General features: G+C 32.9%; 1 protein-coding gene and 1 long non-coding RNA gene across 6 annotated transcripts in view; one reads left to right on the top strand and one right to left on the bottom strand.

Moving 5' to 3' along the window:
- The first annotated feature begins 46 nt into the window (after positions 1–46).
- The window catches only part of hspbap1 (hspb associated protein 1), a 27873-nt gene continuing 3091 nt past the window's right edge, over positions 47–24828 (top strand). The window contains exons 1-7 of one of the 4 annotated variants that reach the window (XM_087266328.1): positions 47–224; positions 446–627; positions 2220–2404; positions 6026–6162; positions 12575–12746; positions 18351–18434; positions 21669–21779. In XM_087266328.1, coding sequence (XP_087122454.1) covers positions 205–224; positions 446–627; positions 2220–2404; positions 6026–6162; positions 12575–12746; positions 18351–18434; positions 21669–21779 — 891 coding nt within the window. In that variant the 5' untranslated portion in view covers positions 47–204. 4 annotated transcript variants of the gene reach the window in all.
- LOC147835362 (uncharacterized) lies at positions 21619–24403 on the bottom strand. Of its 2 annotated transcripts, none has more exons than XR_015499723.2 (3): positions 24286–24403; positions 24081–24142; positions 21619–21793 (listed from the first exon to the last, which is right to left on the bottom strand). It is a non-coding gene; the product is annotated as an uncharacterized LOC147835362 (long non-coding RNA). The 2 variants fall into 2 exon arrangements; XR_015499724.2 differs by having other exon boundaries at positions 21658–21793; positions 24247–24384.

Below are 24828 nucleotides of genomic sequence, written 5' to 3'. Positions count from 1 at the left end.
GACACGGAACTGACGTCAAATGTGAAACTAAGCCTCTTTTTCTTCCATCTTGGATCAAATATTCAGGTTATTTGAATGCGACTTCAGCTCTTCTCCGGAGCCTTCATGGCAGTTGTTTCGTTTATCGTGTAAAAGAAAAAAACAGCGGCAAGTCTCACGTGAGTTTTGTTTACTAGCAGGAAAGGGCGACTTATATGTGCCTAAATGTGTGTGAATGCAAAAATGTAAATATATTTACAGTTTAATATAAACTCCATTCAATTCTGTTGATAGTTGTTATAACTAACTGCTAATATTTGATTTTGGGTTTGACTCTATCACAATCTCACTGTGATAAATCTCTTACATTTATTTGGAAGATAAAAATGACTGACAGGACTTTCTATGTGTGTTGTATAAAGCAAAATCTGTTTATTTTAATCATCCATATGTTTTTGTTTTCTAGAATGTCCTCAAAACCTTTCACACCAGAAGAGGCGAGAAGAATTGTCCAGGTTCTACAGAAACCTGCTGTGTTTCTAAACATGACCACAGACTGGCCAGCTTTACACTGGACTGTAGAGCATCTGTCAGCCTGCCTTACAAAGAGGATACGATTCCGGGTTGGGAAAAGAAGTGAGGATATGGGTAAGCAACAAACATTATCCTCTCAACAGCATTAATGCTTTAATAAGCATTGATGAGTATCAAGTAATACTGGACTCCAAAAACTCAAGTTGCACAGAACATCATTTTTTTGTAGTTAATTTTTATGTACTGTATGTAACAAGTAAAAGGTTGAAACTAAACTTAAAAACTTTAATAAATAAGAGGGGATCTGGTCCTAATTATTATTATAATTTTTTTAAAGTTTAGTTTCAACCATTCAGTTGTTACATACAGGACAGGACTAGATCCCCCCAAGCAACTACAATAATTTCAGGTTACTTGTGCGGAGAAACACATATTTAGCATCCATTGAGTTAAAGTTGGTTTGAAATTCGCACATTTGGACTTTCTCCTTATTATTATTATATTATTATTATTAGTATTATATTTTCAGAAAAATATTCTTTGCAAATTGTAAATAGTGAAAACATTAGCAACCAATGACTATCAAAAGTTCAACATTGTTCACAGTCAAATAAATTGTGCTAATGTTGTTTTGTAGTCATACCTACATGCGATTTCAGACTGAATATTTAAAATAGAATGGTAAAAAATAGCTATTCAAAGCATGTCACAAGTTGACACTTGACGAATGTGCGAATAAAAAACAACTTTACCTCAATGTAGCGTCATACATCTTTCTCAAAAGCACAAATATCCCTCCCATTTCCCCTTCCAATTTAAGTGAGGTAGTGTGTTATCTTGAGAAATCAGACTAAATATGTATATATATCACCTTTTTACATGATGGTGAATAAAATTCTCATCTTTTATTTCTGAGAGATAAAAGTTCTGTTTTATGTATGTTACAGTATGTATGCATTATTGACAGGAATAAAATAAGCATGTTAAAATTTGGATGTGTAACAGAAACTAAATGTTAATAAGTGTTCTGTAGAAATGTGTATACTGGCACAAATGAAGTTGCTTTTTGTAGAATACTTGCAGTAAAATAAATAGTCTTTATCCCAAGAATGTCAACAGAAAGCACATTTAATTGTATAATAAGACTTCCTCTATCACGGGGTGCTATTTATTAACCTTGTTTAATGAAAACAGAAGTATTGTAATAGTGAGCCTGCAGAAACTAGAGTCTAAAATGAACACTAGATTATAGGAAACAGTGATTCACCAGATGTCAAGTATTTTGTTAATTGATTAATTCATTATAAAAAAATAATAATACATTTCATCGCCTGTGAAACATATTTATGGTCACTACATTAAGTGCCAAAATGTTAGTTCAGGACCTTCTGGCAAAAAGTTACAACAAACTATGATCTATTACATGTTTTCTTTAAATAAAATCTAAATATATGCAGTAAACATTAAATGTCAATCAGTTTACTTCTAAAATTATTTTAAAAATTATTGATCAAGAATAGTAATGCAGTTTCATCACTTTAAATCATGCCAACTGAAGCCAGGGTCATATTAGAAATACAAAATGAAACTAATTTAATTATTTTCACCTTTTTGAAGGAATTTTCCAGTTGGTGCATTTTGAATGAACTCTCTTGGATAATTGGTCATAACCTATTCAGTAATTTCTTTCACTTTGTGTACACCAGCTCCTCTTTTTGAAACGGAGTGTTCCTACGTCGAAGCAACCATTAAAGAGTTTCTGTCCTGGACTGCTAATGATGGTGAACCATTAGTTGGGCCATTTTTGGATTATCACTGCAAAGAATTCTGGGCTTATGCTGATTACAAATACATTGCCCAGCTTTTTCAGGACAAACCTGCCATGTTTCAGGTAAACTTCATAAATTTCTTTTCCTTTATCCTCTTAAGGGCCATGGTGTTTTTTTTTTACATGCATTTTTTATTGCTCTTTGCTATTTGGGCCTATTGGAACCTAATTAGAAAAAAAAACCTAAGTATCATCTTTTGATATGATATACTTTTAGAGAAAAATTATGTCCATATATGTGGACTCATGGTCCGAATTTACATAAAAACTTTTTTTCTGACTGTTTTGTAATGCATATTTAACATTTTAATAATTTTAACATGTTTTGACTATCAGAGAGTTTTAAAAAAAAGTTTTTCCCATTTTGGACTGTTAAAAATAACAAAATATAAAACATTCAAAGTATTTTAAATCGCCACTTAAAAGCTAAAATGTGCTGTCAACATATGTGGCCACTAAGCCCTAGGTTAATGTAAAACAATTAAATATTCCAATTCAAATATGTAATACTACGACTACTAACAGCAGTAATGTTATTTATGATTATTATTTGTTTAATTACTAGTAGTTCTTCTGAATGTTTCACTATTGTTATCTCGCATGGATGCTTATATAGGCGCGTGTGTGTATGTGTACATTTGTCATGATATCTACTTTTTGTTGTACGATATATCGCACCAAACTATATTGTGATAAATTATATTATTTTCATTGTGAGACCATTGTATGCTACTCATTTATGCCAAAATGACAATATAATAGCATCCTAATATAAGTACGCTACTCCAAAGAACACATGATATATTATTCATAAGAATATTTAACTTTATTCTAGTTATTTTAACAATGTAATATTAGGTATTGGAATCAGAATGTGAAAATGTATATACCAAACAAACAAACATTATAAATAATAATAATAATGATAAATGTTGTCAAAAAGCTGCAAGGTAAAAAAGACCTAGAACATGAAAATATACGATAGTCATTTATAGTAAATACTATGTTGTTTTTTAACCATACTGACACTGACACCTCCAATAGAGATAGAGAGGTTGCACAATCAGCTTTTTGTACAGGCGATATATATTGCATCACCAAAGATTATTGAGGTCATGGCCATATGTTGTCCGATAAGTCAATATATTGATTATTGTGACAGTGGGGGATGCAAGTCTTTGGCATTATTATTTTGGACTTTTTTCCTAAAAAGTAAGCATTTAGCTTTTTTAATGTGTACCTAACATCATCTTCGCAAACTGCTTGCTAGCAACTGCCCAGCTACTCTCTAGAATCCACTCAACTTCCAAAATAACTTAGGAACTGCTTTTCAACACCCCACCAACCACCTAGATCATCCTAGCAACCATAAAGCAACACCCTAGTATCACTTACATTGTAACACCATAGCAAAATCTTGGCAATAGAAAATCATAGCAACTTTCCATGGCAAGCAACACTCACATTTCCCCCAAACGTTTTAGAAAATGCACATATTTAGTTGTTTTATTTTTATTAGGGGGGTGGTCTAGAGTGTATTTTAAGGCTTAGTTGTGTTTATTAGATGCAAAGCAATGTGTGCTCTTGCTTCATTTGTAGAAAATCATGTTATTTTTCATATATTCTACTTTGATTATATAAAGCTACTCAAATAACATGAAAACGGCTGTCAGTTTTCCTAGTTCCTCCTTAAGACCCGTCCTCAAGAGGCTCTGATTGGTCAACTAACATAATGTGCTGTGGTTCGCGGATCGGCTCCACTTCACCAGGAAAAGTGTCACACCCCTACAAGCATGCACTTTTGCATGTACAGTACATTTACAGTAGCTATTAACCGTATCAGTTTGTGCCTGAATCCAAAAAAAAAGACACAAAGGACACAGCTGAATCTCACACCTGCTCTCTAAGATAAAATCAGACAAGTGTCTTTCACATATATTCCGAATAAGCATGTGTATGTGATATGAAACGTTCTCATATCTTTTGCGAGTTTGTTTTTTAAAATGTAGAATGCAGGGAAAGCAGCTGCATAGAGAGACACTGCAGCGCTGGTGAAGATTTTGACTGTTTACAGCGGTTTGACCAATAAATATGATTTTGTAGCTAAACTGTTAGCGCTGCCAAACAGCATTTCCCATTGTTTACACCTTTTTTCTATGTCCTCGCTACAACATGGTGTTAACGCTAGAAACTGTGCAAGTCATAGATCAATTTAATAAATAAAAATACTTACAGGTTGTGGCTTACAATCCACAGCTTCTTCTATTATAGTTGGAGCTGCTCCTTCTTTAAGGAGCTTTTAGCCAAATCCAGCACTAAACTGGGAGATATTGTTGAAACTCTCCTTCATTAAAAGTTAGCTATATATTTTTTATAATTCTCTGGAACATAATTTAAATGAAATTGTAGGCTCATCTCTTTGTGTCGTGTCCTTTGGAAGCCCAAATACAGAAACAAAACAAGCTCTGTGAAAATAGTAGAGCTTGGACGGCATTTTAGCTTTCTCTGCTATTACATTACAGCGCCTCTGGCTACACCCCTTTGCTGCATGTGGTGAATGTGCATAACCTGAAGCACTTGTGATCTCACTAGCCTGGATGTATTTTTTTTGTAGTCTCCAAACTTCATTCACTGTAGGCTTTGCTAAGCTAACTGTAAAAGCCAAAGTCTCCCTTTGCATTGATCTTTAAGCGTATTACATTCAGAGATGTTGTTTGTTCACACAGCTACATTACACATCAACTAAAGTTTAAAATATGATACTGTAGAGGACAAACCCTTCAAGCAATATAAAATTGTAATGAATTACAACAACATTCCACTATTGTGAATTGTTTTTTTCATAACAGCTAAAATGAGCTCCATTTCAATCAAACAAATGGACAAGACAGTACTCTCTTCATTTTCTCTCGCCATCAATCATACTCTCAGACCTCATCAAGCAGCACATTAACCCATTTGCCATTTTTTCCACATGCCAGTTATGCTCAAGAGCAGACAATTTTTCATGAAGTGGTGTTAAACAGCACATGAGGCACGTCACCGACATCAGCTCTGATCAATAAACACAGTCCAACATTCATTAGTATGTATTGCCTTGTCTCCCGAGGATGCTTACCTTTTATTTTACGAGCTCTCTGAAGCTGTTTATTAGCCTAAAGTTGTTACAACAGCTCGTGAAAATGTATCACAAGACTGGGAATATGAAAAATATGAGATGCGAAGAGCAATTAATCAGTCCTAGCTCTTTTATGATTTCGCTAAAATATAACCGATGGCGAATCATTGTCATTCTGTGAACATTTAATGATATTTTCTGCCAATTTATTTTGCTTTGTCTTCCTCAGCCAGGGGAACAATAGCCTAATGTTCATTTCTAGCTTTCATTTTTTTTGGTAAATGATAATAAATGTTTATGAGGTGCCAATATTCTTGCTGGCAGCCAGGGTGTCGGGCGCGGACACGGGCATCTCTTAAATGACGAATAGGGTAGTTTAAACATCGCTGAGGGCCTGATTACATACCATCTCATTTACAGTCCCCTGGACACGGGAATGCTTTCATTATTTGCCTTCAAGGGCAGCATCTCTGAGTGGTTCTTGCTTGCTTGATTGAAAAGAATTGACATCAGTTGGTGATCAAATTGTTTTTCGCTCTTTGTAAACACAAGCATTATGACTGCAGGATGTGGTGTGGTCTGACTTTGGCTTTCCTGGTCGAGATGGACGTGACAGCACACTTTGGATTGGTACACAGTGTGCCAATACTCCATGTCACCTCGACTCTTACGGTTGCAATCTTGTGTTCCAGATTCAAGGCAGGTGAGTAGCAGGGACTTAATCAGGTTTAAGGGGCTAAAATGTTATCAAAAGACCCAATAATTATTAGATTTTTACATTTTTTTGTATTTTACTAACACTATTTTATTTATTTATTCATTCATTCATTTATTTTGCTAATATTATGTGCTTCTGTCATTTTCTTTTATATATATATATGATTATATATATATGATATACTATGTAATTTAACTGAAATAATCAGTACTAAAGTTCATAAAACATATCTATATATATATATATATATATATATATATATATATATATGTGTATGTATGTATGTGTGTGTGTGTGTGTGTGTGTGTGTGTGTGTGTGTGTGTGTGTGTATATATATATGTTTTATGAACTTTAGTACTGATTATTTCAGTTAAATTACATAGTATATCATGCCAATAATATACATTATTTTAGTATTATTTATTTTTTCATTCAGTCATTAATTTTGCTTCGGCTTAGCCCTGTTATTCATCAGGGGTCGCCAAAGCGGAATGAACCAACAACTCATCCAGGTTTAGGTCTATATATTGTTTCATATTTTACCTATGTATTAACATTTGGAAACACTATAATAACTGCACACTATGAATCATTTATTAAGCATAAGCCAATAGTTAATTAATCATTTGTAAAGCATTAACTCTGCATTGATATAACTTTTGGACTTTTAATACACACACACACACACACACACACACACATTTTCTGTTTAACTTTTTTTTGTTAATGTAGTCATTTTGGAGCATGAAGTTATTTTATTTGTGGAAATTGCTTAGGCAAGCAATTGTTTTTCATGTTTGAATCTTTATATTATGGAATTCAGTAAAGCGATCTAAAAGCTAATGTAACATACCATGTTTTTATATTACAAAGGTAATGAGTAAATATAATATATTTTTTAATTTCTTGTAGTAACATTGATTTGTGCTTTTGTCATTTTCATTTTTTTGTTCTTAATATTTCTTAATATTGTTAATAGCTCTTAATATTGTTTTGTGATCTTTAGTACTAATTATTTCAGTTTATTATTTTCAGTATTAATTCCATAGCAAATCATGCTAATTGCATGTTGTGTTCATTTTTTTTTTCTGTTATTCTGTTTGCAAACATTATTAAATTTTCAAGAATCTTTATTGTAGTCTTATTTATATTTATATTGTTTAATATTTTAAATGAACTTTTAATGCATGCATACATCATATTTTGTATTTAGCTTTATTTTAATGTCAATTTAGTAATTTTAGAGCATAAATGTATTTTATTTGTGTCAATTGCTAAGACAAACAATTGTTTTTTTGTTTTTTTTCATTTCTTTTAGTGAAATGTCCTTTTAATATTTTTTTTATATATTAGTGTCCAAGGCATCTTCAGTTTTTAAAAGTTATTTGTTTTTTTCATTATTGTAATTTTGGTATATTCGTGTCATTTCTTGAAAAATATTTATTTATTATTTTTATCTGGCTGTATTTTATTTTTGTTTCTTTAATACTAATTATTTCCATTAAATTCTAGTAATGAAGTTTGCCCTGCACACTAGAAACTTTTTTGATGCATTAATCTTGTCATTCAGAAGGTCATGATTTGCACTCAGTAAATAATTGCTTTTTAAAGTTTTTATTTTACATTCTTCAGGTGATACAAAACACAGACGTTTCAGCACAATGCCTTTCTCAATTTGTGACACAATTCTCTTACTGCACCCTTTTGTCCCATAGTCAATCACATTACGTCATTAATTAGATGGCCACTCGATAACTAAAAGCAATCTCATTTTCATTTCAATACATTAATTAAATACAGTAGAAATACTTACCTTCACCTTCAAAAATGTTATTTGACAGGAAAATAGCATATCAATTATTATCATTCACTTATTTATGTCCACATCAATACAATTAAATTCTGACAGTCCAAAACATTTAAAAAAGAAAAATGTTCTATCTCATTATTTGTATCATTACATGCTCAAAATCCATGATTCACAGTATTATAGCTAAACAAAAAACCATTAAAGAAACGCAGAAAGGTCCAACTCCTCATTTATTCCTCTTGGTGTGAGTGATTTTAATTTATGAATCCAAAACGCTTCTCTTTGTATTAATCTTTTATTCAGATTACCTCATCTATGTGACTTAAATACTTCTTCCATTTCTAAGCATTCTAGTTGTTTAACGTCATGTCCAAAATCTATAAAAATGTCTTGCTACTGCTGAAGTTGTACCATGTCGTCGTATACTTTATTTATGTTCACTACATCGCAACTTCAACTGACTTCCCTGTGTATATCTTTTGGCACTGACATTTTAACATCTAGAACACATTATGAGTAGAGCAGGTAATACAGGTTTTTATTTTATATTTTTACCTGTTGCAAAAATTCTTTACACTTTACCAAATTCTGACTTGCCGCACAATTTCTGCAAACGATGACAAGATATAACTTCAGCAGTAGCAAGACATTTTATAGATTTTATGACGTTTAACAACTAAATATAAAGGAATCAAAGATGTATTTGAGTAACGTAGAGGAGGTAATCAGAATAAAAGATTATTACAAAGAGAAGCGTTTTGGATTCATAAATTAAATGAAAATGTATTTTTTAATGTTTTGGACAGTCAGAATTTCATTGTATTGATGTAGACATGAATAAGTGAATTGTGATAATTTATATGTTATTTTCCTGTGAAATAATGTTTTTGAAGGTGAAGGTAAATATGTCTTGTGCGGTTAATCATGGTATATTGAAATGAAAATTAGATTGTTTTAAATTATCCAGTGGCCGTCTAACTAATAACGTATTGTGAATGACTGTGGAACAAAAGGGTGGATTAAATTCTATGGCAAATCATTCTAAAGTTTGTGTTAATTTGAAGTTAAAGTTTTTCATTTCTTTTAATTGTAAAAGTTTCTAGTTATACAATAACCTTTTATTTATTTATATTTCAGTTTTAGTCATTTTAGTACCTAAGTATATTGTAGTACATTAGCTGACAACACCAATATGTTGTGACAAAGTAAGCGAATGCTAGATTTTCTTCTTTTTCTTTTGGCTGAATCGAGTGCCACAGAGACAAGAGTGAATTGTCATGACACCTATTTCAATGATATATGTCATATAGCAGGTAGCCGATTCAACTGAACTATCTGACATATGTTAGAAACAATGTGCCCTCTTAAATGCCCCAGAAAACCAATTTCAAGGGGTGAATGTCACCATTTAATAAAAAAAAGAACCCATAATACTGCTATTGTATTGTATTTTCGTGCACTTGTATGAACCCTTCTGCTTTTTACGGTTTAACTGAGACTAGTTTTTGATGAGCAGCTGTCGATAAATCCCTGGACAAGATAAGCCTCGGGCAAAACTGCCAATTTGGCTTATTCTATGAACACGGTTTATAGGAACGCCATGTGATTCCTTCAAATATTGACAAGAGCGCTATCTCGCCTTATGCTAAGGTTTCTGATTCAATCCAGGGTTGCTGAAAGAAAAGGCATTCAAAAGGAGGCTCACAAGAAATGGAGAGAGCATTGACGTGAGCAGCTATCGAGAGGTGTTATTTGCTCTATTGAGAGAAGCTGAAGCTGATAATGCAGAACCTCCTCCACCATCTTATCTCTCTGTGGGGCTCGTCTTGTCTCTATAATTGCTCATTGAGACTCCTCGTGTCAAGATTGCCTGCCGCAGAAGTCGCAGAATTGTGTAATCTCACTTGCAAGTAGCTTCTTCGTAGTTTGAGAAAGCTAATCTGCTAGCATTCCCATTCATCGGTGTGTCAACATTAGGGCATTTTAGCATCGATATAGCAACATGCACATCCACAATAGTTTCAGGGTTATGATTAAGCAGGAGTTTTAAACACACATGATTGTGTAGTAATTGCAATAATTAATTATAAAATCAGCAAAAAAAAAAAGATCACTTGCATATTTTTATGGCACGTGACGGTGTACGCATTTCTAGCCAGTTTAAAGCATTTAGGCACAGGGATTTAACATTTTAGCTTTTCAAGAAAGATTGATACGGCATATATGTAATGAAGATTATACAATCTCATCTAATTTTCATCTGCTTTTCCGGGGCTGGGTCGTGGGGGCAACAGTCTTAAGCCTGGTTTATACTTTTGCATCAAGAGATCGACGTGACCCATGGCACATGCCTTGCGCATTGCCATGCATTTATACTTCTGCATGCTGTTTCTGTTGCTCTGCAATAACACGTCCGAAACGCTAGCTGGCAGTGAGATGTTCATGTTCCTTTGTGTAATGTTTGTTTACCTTAAATGTACAAGTGCCTCAAACTCGCTCATTTTGAGGCTGGAATTGGCAGACGTGCAACAACTTAAATCATAAGGTTAACACAAAACAACAGTTTCCATCTAGAGCTCCTTTACGGGACTCCACACTTGTAAACACTCGCTGCATAAGTCTCGCAGGGCTGCCCACACTCATCAGCACTACCAAGCCGACCGATCACAGAGCTTGCGCTACAAGTCGTTGCAACGTGTAGTAAATATTTTGAAAGATGCGCGTCAGCGTCACCAACATCCTAAGGCGAGGACAATAGCCCCTTTCACACAGTGATACCGGTAAATATCCGGAAAATTTACGGAACGACTTTACCGGTATATACAAAAAAGCGCTGTTCACACAGGCGAGGACGTTACGGAAATTTTCCGGAAAAGAGCATTCACACATCCATTCCAAAATACCGGTAAATTCTGACATCATTCACCACAAATGAGCTTTAAACGGCTGCGCTTGTATTTGTAAACATTTGACTAAATTACAAACTCTTTTGATGATCAATATTGTAAACAACTTTCACAGGATCATATTCGCATGTCGAGATGTTCATAATATGTGCGTGTGCAGGCGCTCACAGGCTGTTTCATGGGCACACGCAAAGCTTGAAGGTAAACAAACAACGGCTTATCATAAGCATCTTATCGATGATTATTTGCACAGTTGGCATTAAGGAGAACATATAGACGTTATCTGACTAACTTCTAGCAGCTAAATGCGTCTGGAAAAATATTCAAAGGCTTTTATTCTCACAAACCGCGCGGACGTAAATGCGTCTGACTGTTGTGATTGGCTAAAGCAGAAGTCTTACGTCAGCACGTTCTAGACGTGCACGCGCTTATTCCGGAAATATTCCTTCTGCGTTCACACAGCGCAGCATTCCGGCAAATTGCCGGTAATGTTACAACTTCTCTTTCCGGAAAATAGCCAGAACGAATTTACCGGTATTTTCAAAAAGGGCCTGTTCACACATACAACCTTTCCGGAAAATTGCCAGTAATTTTCCGGAAAGGTCTGTATGTGTGAAAGGGGCTTATGTGTCCACACGTAGGCTGTGCCGTAGCATATGCGTGTACTTGATGCAGAAGTATAAATCAGCCTTTAGGAGAGAACCCCAGACTCTGCTCTTCCCAGACACTTCTTCCAGCTCCTCTGGGGGAATCCCGAGTTGTTCCCAGGCCAGCTGAGAGACATAGTCCCTCCAGCATGTCCTGGGTCTCCTCTCCGTGGGACATGCCTGGAACACCTCCCTAAGTAGACATCCAGGAGGCATCCGATACAGATGCCGGAGCCATTTCAGCTGACTTCTCTCAATGTGGAGGAGCAGCTGCTCTACTCTGAGCTCCTCCCGGGTGACAGAGCAGCTCAGCCTACCTATAAAGGTGTGCCTTGCCACCCTGCAAAGGAAACTCATTTTGGCCGCTTTTATCCGAGATCTTGACCTTTCGGTCATAAGCTTATGACCATAGGTAAGAGTAGAAACGTTGATTGACCAGTAAATCGAGAGCTTTGTCTTTCGGCTCAACTCCTTCTTTACCACAACTGACCGTAACATCAATCGCATTCCTGCTGCCGCTGCACCAATCCGCCTGTCGATCTCATGTTCCATCCTTCCCTCTCTCGTGAACAAAACCCCAACTCCGCCACCTGGGATAAGGATTTTCCTCCAACCTGGAAATGGCAAACCACCTTTTTCCGCTGGAGCACCATGGCCTCAGACTTGGAGGTGCTGGTTCTCATCCCAGCTGCTTCACACTCAGCAGCACCCCCCCCCCCCCCCCCCCCCCAACAAAAGGGATGCTGAAGGTCCATACTCTATGAAGACAACAGAACAGCATCCTCTGCAAATAACAGAGATGAAATCCTGTGGTCGCCGAACTGAACCCCCTCCAGCCCAAGGTTGCACTTTGAAATTCTGTCCATAAAAATTATGAACAGAATTGGTGACAAAGGGCAGCCCTGCTGGAGTCTAACATGCACTGGAAACAAGTCCAACTTATCGCCGGCAATGCAAACCATACTCAAAATATTTCTATATATTGTTCTGTGTGGTTATGCCGTCTTTATGGTATTTGTCATTGTTTCACCAGAAAACGATGGCATCTCTTCCCTCCTGATGACACAGCCTGTCTATACCCAACACGTGTACCATATGAGGAGTCCAGCGTATTTAGTCATGTCAATGTGATTCGGCCTGACCTGAAGAAGTTCCCAGCATATGGACGAGCTCGGCTTTACACCGTCACACTGCAGCCTGGTCAGGTAGGCCTTCATGACATTTTATGACAATTCAAGAATAATTAAAACACCTAGGGTGCTATCATAGACCTGGCATCAGGAACAATGCAGTTGTTTTTTGCTAGTTTCAGCCTGGCACAGGTATGATTTTCCTGTCTTGCGCCACATTGTTTAAATAGGAAATGCATTTGTGCTGGTCTGAAAAGGAGGTTTGTTAAGTTTCGTAGTTGATGTGTTGCTATTTTGAAGCAACTGAAATAAACCATGCTATTGACCAACTAAAGGCTGATCTAAAGTCAATGTTGTAGGCTTTTTTGTTATTTAAAGAGCACGTTAATGATATGCATTTATACAGTACATTGGTCCACATTGCTTATTACACACACAAGGATGCACAGCAGCACACTAACATCTTTAAATATGGAAAATATAGATGTAAAAGATTATTATTGTCTACACCTCAAAACCCTACCTCCTCCCATGCCTTCTTCACCTCAGGGGCCATTGGTGCAAATCCAATGTCGATCTGCTAGCGTTAACCTTATGCACGAGCAAATCCTCACAGCTGAAGTGTTGATTTTTTTTTTCAGCTTAAAAAGTCCGCCATGTAAATAGCAAATCCTCGATGGTGTGTCCACAACTCGCTCTTAAAGGGAATACAAGATGATTGGTTCAATGTATGTTATTTCCAAAACAATCCCATAACTCTATATGTCTGGCTGTGCAAGAATTAGTGGTGTGTTGGATTACAAATTTTACAGTTTGAATCATGTTATGGTTTTTTGTCACGGATCGGACCATTTTTCGGATCAGCCAAAAACAGGAGACAAATTTAATTTGCTTTCCATTTAAAAAAAACAGTACTGCAAGTCACTTTTAGTTTTGACAAACAGAACTTGGAACCAGTAATTTTATTGAAAATAAAATGATGTATAGTCAGAAAGAAGTGAATTTTATTTTGTCTATTATTGTTTGTAATGAGAGAAAACATAAAAGACAGTGAGAAGAAAAATACCTATTTAAAAATAAACAAATAAATAAAATGTACATTTAAGACCCTAAAAGTACCATCCTCAGTTTCATATGTATATAGTTTAGGTAATACATTTTTCCTAAAAAGGGTAGACTGGATGCCACAAAATGGTTAAAAAAAGTACACAATAGAATTGTAACTTAAAAACAACAAATTAGTTTTATCTGTTTTCTTTTTAATGATATATAAAACAGTTATGAGTGTAATTATTTGATTTTTCTTATAATGTCCTTGTATCATTAATGTACCTTCCATATTTATTTACTCATGGAATTTTTTTTGTATTTCATCATTTCATTTACTTTTACAATTTCTGCATTCTGATGTTTGGTTGTTTCTGTATGTAAACTTGGAAACTTCAATAAAAACCAAATGAAGAAAAACTACTACTAATAATAAAATAAAGAAATAATCAACTGAATAAAAATAAGCTGTAAAATATTCATTACAGTGAAAAAATTCACTGTTACTACAACTGTTGCTGATAATGCAAAATGTAGAAATCTAACAATTTGTACAAATCATTTTTATTTTAGTCTAATTTTCAATAAATGATTCAGTTTTTCACTCATTTCATTACTAGATGTGTCATTTTTGAAGAATTATTCAGTGGCATATTTTTATGGCTGGTTGTCACCACCTTTTGGTTAAATAATGTAATTGCTGCTGACAACTTTAATTTTTGAGCATCAAGTTAAATTCATATGACGATGATTTTAATCTTTGCCATAATCATTTTATTATCTAGGTTTTATCTAGATTATAAACTGTTATCTCATTACCTCTGTGTTATTTGATTGTTTGTAACTTCATAACTAACTCAGATTTGATTGCAGTGATTTGAAGGATTAATAAACATGCAGATCACCATCATTTATTATTATGTTACGTGTGTGTTCAGATCCCGATTTTTTTTTTATGATTAATCGTGCAGCTTACACTGAATGTATTTCTGCAGCCTAAACATGTAGTGACAGAAAACACCTTTAATAACCTAAAGAAACCCACCACATCCCGAATAACCTACCACAACTTCTTCCATCATCATTATATTTTACAAGAAAGTCTAAATGCTGTCATACAGAACATGGTATGGCATAACATGAACTTAAAACTCCAAGTTATAAATTTAGAATTTTAACATAAACTTGCAAATAGCCTTCCTCCCTTCAGAACTGGACTTTGAAACTAGCAATTGAAGTTTAAGAAATCAGAATTGTGAGTAGAAAAGTCAGAATTGCATTTGATTTTGTCAATATTTCCCACAACTCTACCTTAAGAACATGCAAAGTTCACATCAAGCTATTTTGAGGAGTAAAAAAGTCAGAATTATGAGCTAAAGGAAAGTCGCATTTACCTTTTGTGCAAATGGATTTCTGAACTTACAAATATGTAATCATTAAAAATGTAGATATGAAAAAGGCCTTGTTTTAAATGCCATGTGACGCAGAAAATCCAGTGTATAATTCACACACAATCAAATGAAGACTTCCTTAATTGACCAACAAGTGATGTGACGTCATTGATGGTACATTTACAAAAGACATTCAACATGATGTTCCCTCGAGTGTCTTTTTGAATCTCGCATCACAACAATCAGTCTGCTATCTGTGTATTTTAGTGACAGAATAAAGCAGTGTGTGTTTTGTAGCATACCGTCCTCCTTCAGATTCAAGCAGCGTGTGTGTATGTGTGTGTGAAAGCTCTCTGATCAAGCTCTTTGAGAGGCGAGACGGTGGCAAGGCAATTAGCGGCGGTCCAACACAGCGCTCGCACACTTTACACAGCATACTAATGAAGAGGAGAGACACAAACTTCATTCTCTGTGAGAGTGAACAAACGGGAAACTATAGCCGAAACAATGCCTGTATTTACAGTGTGGCTTGAGCTCTGAATTATTTGAGGTAAAAAAAAAATTATGAAAGGTGTGTTCATTGCAGAGGTTGGACTTTTAAGAGCCGATGTTATTAAAATGTCCACTACCCTGTACTAAATTTGAATGGTTCTATCTAAGTATGGCTGCACAATATTGGAAAAAAACAGACATTGGGATATTTCGTTTTTTATACATTATACATTGCGATATGAATAGAATTTTACAATACGACTAACAACTCTATTTGGAAAGAATTCATAATTTTATTATAATTGTAATGATTTTGTGCCTGCGTAAAACATAATAAACATATCACAAGCATAAAGTAATCAAAAACAAAGATACAAATAAAATAAACAGTGCTTTATGGTTTTCTGGAGAGTCTAACAGTATTGAGGCACAGAAATTAAAAGATCAAATTTTAAATTACACTCAAACCTTTTATAAAAGTATTCAGCAACATCCATTCTTGTCTTAGGACAAATCTGAAACACTTTTATGATCCACTTCAAATGTTGACTACTCTAGTCAATAATTAAATGCAATTAAATGGTTTATATCCGCATATGAAATCCTGCATGGTCACATGCGTACCTAAAAAAAATCTATTTTCTGGTCAACTACAATCCCAACACAACATTGCATATCTTGCGATTTGACTATTGCAGATTCGCACGTTGCGATATCGATGCTGAGGTGATATATTGTGCAGCCCTAGCTCTAAGGATGATATTACGACCAAAGTTACGACATATGATATTACGATATCACATTCCGATCAGATTCATTTGCATGTTGTTCTGTTTAGAGGGCTAGTTTTTTTTTTTTTTTTTTTTTATGACCACATAGGTTTAACATAGGGGTGAATATGATGACCAAAAATTATATTTTGTATTGTGAATGAAAAATAAATACACATACATGTGAACAGCTATGGAGAAAATTAGGAGAGCACTTGAAATTTAAAAGAAAATTCCTTGCATTTCCAATTTATAGTTATGAGTTTATTTTTTGTTTGATTTTGTAAACTAGGCTACTCATGAAATTTCTTCCAAATTTGAAAAAAATATTGTCATTAAGTGTTTTTTGTTGCATAACATAAGCAAAAAATACAATACAATAGCAAAAGCACTGAAATGAAGTCAAATATTAACATTTGATTAAAAAGAAGAGTTTTGTCATTCTTTGTTTAAAAATTGAACCCCTTTTTTCTTTATGTATTTTTTTATTTTATTTATTTTATTTTTTATTTTATTTTTTTTATTTCTCTTTCATGTCGCTATAACCTTGCAATGCCTTTCACAATGGCAGTGCTTGTAAGAAAAGTGTACAGAACCTTCCTTTTATCACACACTGAACTGTTCACTTTTTATGTGTATCGTATATCTTTTTGCATTTTGTCATTACTGTAATGAAGTTGTGTATGCACTCTATATGTACACTTGCTGTGCATTTGGGTGACGCTCGAGGAATGTATGTTTGCAGACTGTTAGCTATGTATATCTTCTGTTAAAGCCACAAAAGGGTAAGTAGTGTTGGGGATATTTGTTTATATATTCTGTTTTGTTGTTGTTGACTGTCTTTTTCTGTTTTGTGCAAATGTATATAAAAAAACCTTATAAATAAAGTATGAAAAAAATTAAGTTCAAATAAGAATAGGTTTAGCATGGAGATGAATTGGAGAACATTTTGTATTGTGAAAGGAAAACAAATACACATATATGTACAGTTATGGAAAACATTAGGAGGGCACCTGAAATAAAAAAAAAAAAATTATTGTCTCTGGATTTACAATTTAAAGTTATGAGTTTGATGTATTTTTGTTTTATTTTGTAAAAAAGGCTACTCCTAACATTTCTTGTCATTTAGTGTGTTTGTTTGCATACGATTATTTAAAAAAAACATAATAAAATGGCAAAAGCATTTTAACAAGATTTGCAAATATTGTTATATTTTTAGTGTTGTTTTTTGTTAATAAAACTGTAATAAATTTATTTAAAAAATAAAGTTCAAATCAAATGGTTACTTTTAAAATGTATTAAAAATATATCTCAAATGTTGTCAGTTACAAAATTGAATACAAATATAAATGACAAAAGCACAAAGTCAATAAAACAAACAATAAAATTATGTATAGTGTTTACATAATTTATATGAAATGATAAAATATTAATTAACACTCTTAAAAAAAACTTATTTTCTCTTCACCTAACTTTGTCTGTTCCAGCACCTCTGGCTCCGTTTTTCTTTTTCAAGGATCTGTTTCTGACATTTGACTGAATAATTGATTACTCCTTTGTTGTCATTATTATCGGGAGTTTGCTTGGAATAAAAACCCCTGCGTGTAAAAATCGATTGACCCCATCTAGTCTTATAAATATTGCTAGGGTATTGATTTTTCTCTGACTTAAATTATGTGAGGATATATGGAGCACAGCTGCCATCTGGTGGAAAAGAGTTTTTCAATTTGCACTTTCAGTTGGGTTAAAAACGCTTCTGATATTGTACTGGGAAATGCGTTGCTCTTTTATTGAAGCATAAGCTTAAATTGACATACATTTTAATGCAACTTCAATAGGCTGTTGTCATTGAAGCAATAGAGGAACAAATTAAACACTAAGAAAGTGTGACATCAGTGTTAAAAATGTAGCTTGTAGTCAGATTGTTATAACAATGATAAAATATGTGATAATGAGTGTCTGCTGTTGTCTTCGATCAGGTCCTGTTTGTGCCCAGACACTGGTGGCACTATGTGGAGTCAGTGGATCCAGTGACTGTCAGTGTGAACTCCTGGATTGAGATGGTATTGAGATTTATGTATTAATTACTACTAATATTAATATTACTAATAATATTACTAATAAAATAATATTAAATTGTAATTAATTTTATTTTTAGGATTTTTTTCTACACTTTTTTTTAATAGTTACATATTTTTTATTAATCTTATTTGTTTAATTGTCTGATTAATTTATTTAAAAAATATAAACTTATTTTAAATTTCTACTATTATTAATATTACTAATAATATTACCACTACGATATATATTATGTTTTAAGTAATTAATTACATTTTTATTAATATGTTTTTTTTTTTGGACTGTTTTAATAAGTACACATTTTTATTAATTTAACTTTCTAATTAATTTATTAAATTATTTTATAGTACAGCTAATATTTATATTATTAATTATATTACTACTAATAATAATATTATATTTTAATTATTTTTTATGAATCTTTTTTTCTGGAATTTGTTTTATTAGTTACATATGTTTTTATTAATCAAACTAGTTGCCTGATTTTTATATTTATTAAATTATTATATTGATATTACTACTAATATTAATATTACTACTAATAATATAAATATGAATATTAATATTACTTCTAATAATATTATTATATTGAAATTAATTTATTTTTATTAATTTTTATGGACTTTGTTTTAATAGTTACATTAATAACATTAAAATTTCAATTCATAGTTTCAATAATAACATTAAATATTAGTAATAATATTTACAGGGTTTCTGCAGGTTTTACCAAGTCAAATTTAAGACCTTTTTTTTTTTTTAATGGTCAAGCAGAGAAAAATGTACTTGCCCGTCAAATTAGTTATTTTAGATTTTATATTTCTTATATATTTAAAAAAAACTGTCAAAACAAGCAGAACCAGCTGTGTACAAAAACTCTACATGTATGCACAACAGACTGTTCTAATATTAGTTATGAATATAGTTTGGCTAAACGTTTTATTGGGATGGATTATTGGTGTTTGAATATACATTGGATCGATTAGGTAGCTTTACATTAATTCATCCATTCATTCATTTTCCTTCAGCTTAGTCCCTGATTTATCAAGGGTCGCAAACTGGTCTGGCATATGTTTTACATAGCCGATGCCCTTCCAGTCACAACCCAGTACTGGGAAAGGTAGCTTTACATAAACAAAAGGAAATTAAAGAGCCGTTTAAAATGATTTAAGACCTACAAGGCAATATTCAGTGAATTTATGAATTTCTAAGGCCTAAAATTGTTTTTTTTAAATTTAAGACATTTTAAGACCCCACGGATACCCTGATTTATTTGCTTGTCAAGTCAATTGAAAACATCAACATGAAACTCAATTTTATATTACAATTTTACAACTTGTACAATACACTTTTGGGGGGACAGGTAGACTCAATGAAATATTTATCCTCAAATTATTTTATTATCCTCAAATTTTATTACTTGGTTAAGTTCAATCAAAAAAATATATACAGTGGAAACAGAAAGAATTCAGACCCCCTTAAATGTTTCACTCTGTTATATTACAGCCATTTGCTAAAATCATTTAAGTAATTTTTTTCCTCAATGTACACACAGCACCCCATATTGACCAAAAACACAGAATTGTTGACAGTTTTGCAGATTTATTAGAAAAAGATAAATTGAAATATCACATAATCCTAATTATTTACACCCTGTCAATATGGGTGGCTGTGTGCTCATTAATAAGGCAAAAACTTACTTTGAACTGATTTTATCAAATGGCTGCAATATAACAAAGCATGAAAAATGTAAGGGGGTCTGAATACTTTCCGTACCCACTTACATTTTTCATTATGTATGCATTATTAAATAGACCTAATTTATTGTTGTGCAGTTAGAAAGAACACTTGCCCACCTTGCTGTCCGATTAGGTGAACAGCACTACTTCTGATTTATTCCTCGTAACACTGTTAATAAATTCCCTTTTTATGACTAGATTCTGTGATTCACGTGTTCCACATTGTAGAAATCACAGCGCCATATTTATAACTCTGCTGAATAATTTGCTATAAAGCATTGCTTCTGCTCAGTGCGTTTTTTTTTTTCATGCTGAGATGCTGCAATTTCTAGCTGTAAAACACATCTTGCATAATCACAGAGCTTTCCAATATGCCAGTATACCGTATAAGCTTGCACATCTCTTTTCATCACTCCACAATTCAGAAACTAATGCAAACAGCCAAAATAAGAAGGATGTTTCACTTTTTTGTAGACTAAAATGTTGTATATAATAGACATATTCTGTTTAAAGATATCCCTCTTCCAAAAATAAATGTAAGAACACAGATGTCGATAAAACTGCAATGTTCGGTGTTAGTGCTGCTGAAATGGAGATTTATGGCTCAGTGAAGGAGAAAAAACTTAAAAGGTCTTTTAAAAATACAGTTAAAGATGTGCTACAGTTAAAAATACGAATGATTCGCCCCCTGTTTATTTTTCCCTAATTTCTGTTTAACAGAGATTTTCTTCAACACATTTGTAAACATAATAATTTTAATAACTTGCTTCTAATAACTTATTTATTTTATCTTTGCCATGATGACAGTAAATAATATTTTACTGGATGTTTTTCAAGACACTTCTATACAGCTTACAGTGACATTTAAAGGCTTAACTAGGTTAATTAGGTTAACTAGGCAGGTTAGGGTAGGATAGGGTAATTAGGCAAGTTATTGTATAATAATGGTTTGTTCTGTAGACTATCAAAAATAGCTTAAAGGGGCTAATAATATTGTCCCTAAAATGTTTTTTAAAAAAAATCAAAACTGCTTTTATTCTAGCCGAAAAAAAAAAATAAGACTTTCTCCAAAAGAAAAAATATTATCAGACATACTGTGAAAATTTCCTTGCTCTGTTTAACATAATTTAGGAAATATTTAAAAAATAAATTAATACAAATATTGACTTCATATGTATGTATTGCAATTTATGCGTTGGTTTATTTTATCAAATATATATTTATTTTCTATTCTTATGTTCAAACATTGGTATCATGAATATAAACTTTTCTGGAAATAAGTTTTGTTTAAACTCATAACTAAAAATAAAGGCTAAATGAAAAAGTCTATATTTTTTCAACTGAAGTATTTTCGATCTGTGTGTCGAAATAATAGAAACTAGAAAAGCCAAAAAGCCTTTAATCTTAAATTTTGTCAGGTGCGTGTTCTCACCTTAATGCCAGAAAAGCTGTAAAAGTTGCTGTTGTGTCTTTGTGTTTCAGGACATGGATGATGAGGCCAGAGTAGCAGAAGCCCTTACGAAGACCATTGTATGTGCTGTGAAAAGCAGCCCGAGTCTAGACAACAGCGACCAATGGCTCAATCCTACTGAGGTGTTACCTTTCTCCTGCAAACACACAAAAACACACTTGTATATACAGTTGAAGTCAAAATTATTAGCCCTCCTGTAAATTTCTGTTTCAAATATTTCCCAAATGGTGTTTAACAGTGAAAGGGATTTTCCACAGTATTTCCTATAATATTTTTTCGTCTGGAGAAAGTCTTATTTATTTTATTTCAGCTAGAATAAAAGCAGTTTTTCATTTTTTAAAAAACATTTTAAGATCAATATTATTATCCCCCTTAAGCAATATTTGTTTTGATTGATAGTCTACAGAACAAACCATCATTGTACAATGATTTGCCAACTAACTTGCCTAAGTAACTTAGTAAAGCCTTTAAATGTCACTTTAAGCTGAAAACTAGTATTTTGAAAAATATCTAGTCAAATATTATTGACTGTCATCATGGCAAAGATAAAATCAGTTTTTAGAAATTAGTTATTAAAACTATTATGTTCGGAAATGAAAATATTCGTTAAACAGAAATTGGGTTGAAATATATACTGTACAGGCTTGTAAATCAGGAGGGCTAATAATTCTGATTTCAACTGTATGGTTTACGAGGTCACTCCATAGGCATAATGTATTTTATACTGTAAAATGGCTTGCTATATGGCCTTACCCCACCAGTACACCAGCACAACCCTCAGAGGAATCCTATAACAAACGTTTCAAGGCCACATTAAATATCATTTTCAAGCTTTTTGAATGAGGACGACACAATCTTGTAAATCCCCTTAACATAAGAGTACAATTACAGTAGGTCATACCTTTGTCGTTAAACATTTTGTGTCCTTGTAAACCACATAAACAAGCATGTGCACACGAACACACACACACACACACACACACAAACAAACAAACAAACAAGAGGAGATTCACAGTTCTTAAGTCTATGTAAAGCACTCAAAAGTTCTGCCTAACTGACTTTCACACTGTGCCGTTGTTCAAATAATGTTTCTGGACATTAATAAATTACATTTCTAATTGATTAGACTGATTAGTTTAAAAAATTACACTGACATCAGTCTATATTTTTTAGCAGAATTATTTTAGATTAAATTAATTCAAGTTTTTTTTCCAACTTTGAGAGATATTCATCAATCTTGTTCAGCAAAAATGCATCAAATTGATTAAAAGTGACAACATTTATTAGTAACAAAATATATTTATTTTAATTTATTTGCTGAACATGAATGTTAATTTCTTTTCAATCTAGGAAACAAAACTATTGTACTTTCACTTTTTGTTGTTGTTTTTAGTTTTGTGTTGGCCCACACGGAATCTGTGCACGCAGAAATCCACAGATTTTCGGATATTTTTAGCCCAAGTCTATATATTACTTGTGTAAATGTCTGTAAATTTATATTTATTCAGTTATAAAAATAATTTTAGTAACATTATTGACTAATATGAAAATGTTCATATGACTTAATTACAATATAGTTTATAGAGTAATATTTTCGGTCATTTAGTAGATATATTATATGAGAGACTTGGTTTGATTACTTAATAAGTAAATCTCATTGGTTTTGAATTGCAAACATTAAATACAAGTTAAAAATGTATTACGTTTTATCTCATATATTAAGTTTTTAATTAAAATACTTTCAAAGTCCTTCTGCTTAAATTCATATTGTTTGCAAAATTCTGCGCAGAAATAGCAAAAAAAAAAAAAAAAAAAAAAAAGTCTGCAGATTTTACCTGCCTAGTTAACCAAATTAACCTAGTTAAGCTTTTAAATGTCACTTTAAGCTGTATAAAAGTGTCTTGAAAAATATCTAGTAAAATATTATTTTTCTGTCATCATGGCAATGATTAAAATAAAATGGTTAATAGAAATGAGTTATTAAAACTATTAGAAATGTCTTTAAGAAAAAATCTCTCATTTAAACAGAAATTGGGGGAAAAAATAAACAGGGGGGCTAATAATTCAGACTTCAACTGTAACTGCTTGGATGTGTCGTAAAACATAACTGCTCCTGTCAAAACAGCTCCATCTTAACCAATTGATGTTGGAGACCGTTATAAATGTTTTACCTTAAGAAATGTATGAGAACTTAATACTTGCTGAACTGTAATTTTTACTCAAACTCATACCTAATAAATCCAGGCAGCCTTAAATTCTACCTCTTTTTTTTTCTAATAGTTATAATTATAATAAAGAAAAATAACATGTAAATGTGTAATACATACGCCATGCTAACTCAGAATGTGACTGTGTGGTACCAAAACAGATGGATTATGATCAAAATCATGTGTCATTCACATCTATTTCATTCTTTTATTTACCTGTTAGCCGTGTACTGTGGGTTAGTTCATTTAGTAATACTCATGTGTCACACTGAGCGCTTCTGAAAAAAGATGTAGGTACAAATAAAAAGGAATAAAATGGTCACAAGAGATTTGAACAAGATAATGCAGTGCATGCAGAAAGTATTCATAGCGCTTGGGGCACCTGTCTTTGGGGATTTTTGCCCATTCCTCTTTGCCGTACCTTACAAGCTCTATCAGGTTGGATGGGAAGAGATGGTGTACAGCCATTTTCAGATCTCTTCAGAAATGTTCAATAGGATTTATTCTGGGCTCTGGCCTTGACATGCACTGTCAACCCTGGGAGCTTATATTGACAGGTGTATGCCTTTTCAAATCATGTCCAATCAACTGAATTTACCACAGGTGAACTCCAATTAACCTGCTGAAACAGCTCAAGAATGATCAGTGGAAACAGAATGTACCTGAGCTCAATTTAGAGCTTTACGCCAAAGGCTGTGATTACCTATGTACATGTGATTTTTCTGCTTTTTTATTTTTAATGAATTTGCAGCAATTTCAAAAAATCTTTTTTTCACATTGTCATTATGGAGTATTGTGTGTGGAATGTTGAGGAAATAAATACATTTAATCATTTTGGAATAAGGCTGTAACATAAAAAAAATGTAGGAAAAGTTAAGCACTATGAATACTTTCCGAATGCACTGTATGAGATGAAAATGGTACTGCGGTGAAGTACACAGATTAAAAAAAAAAATCTATGAAA

Source organism: Danio rerio, chromosome 9 (assembly GCF_052040795.2).
Source record: "Danio rerio strain M-AB ecotype USA chromosome 9, GRCz13ab, whole genome shotgun sequence".
In the NCBI taxonomy this organism is placed as follows: domain Eukaryota; kingdom Metazoa; phylum Chordata; class Actinopteri; order Cypriniformes; family Danionidae; genus Danio; species Danio rerio.
Note: the sequence above shows the minus strand (reverse complement) of the source record. Positions and strands in the feature narration are given on the sequence as shown.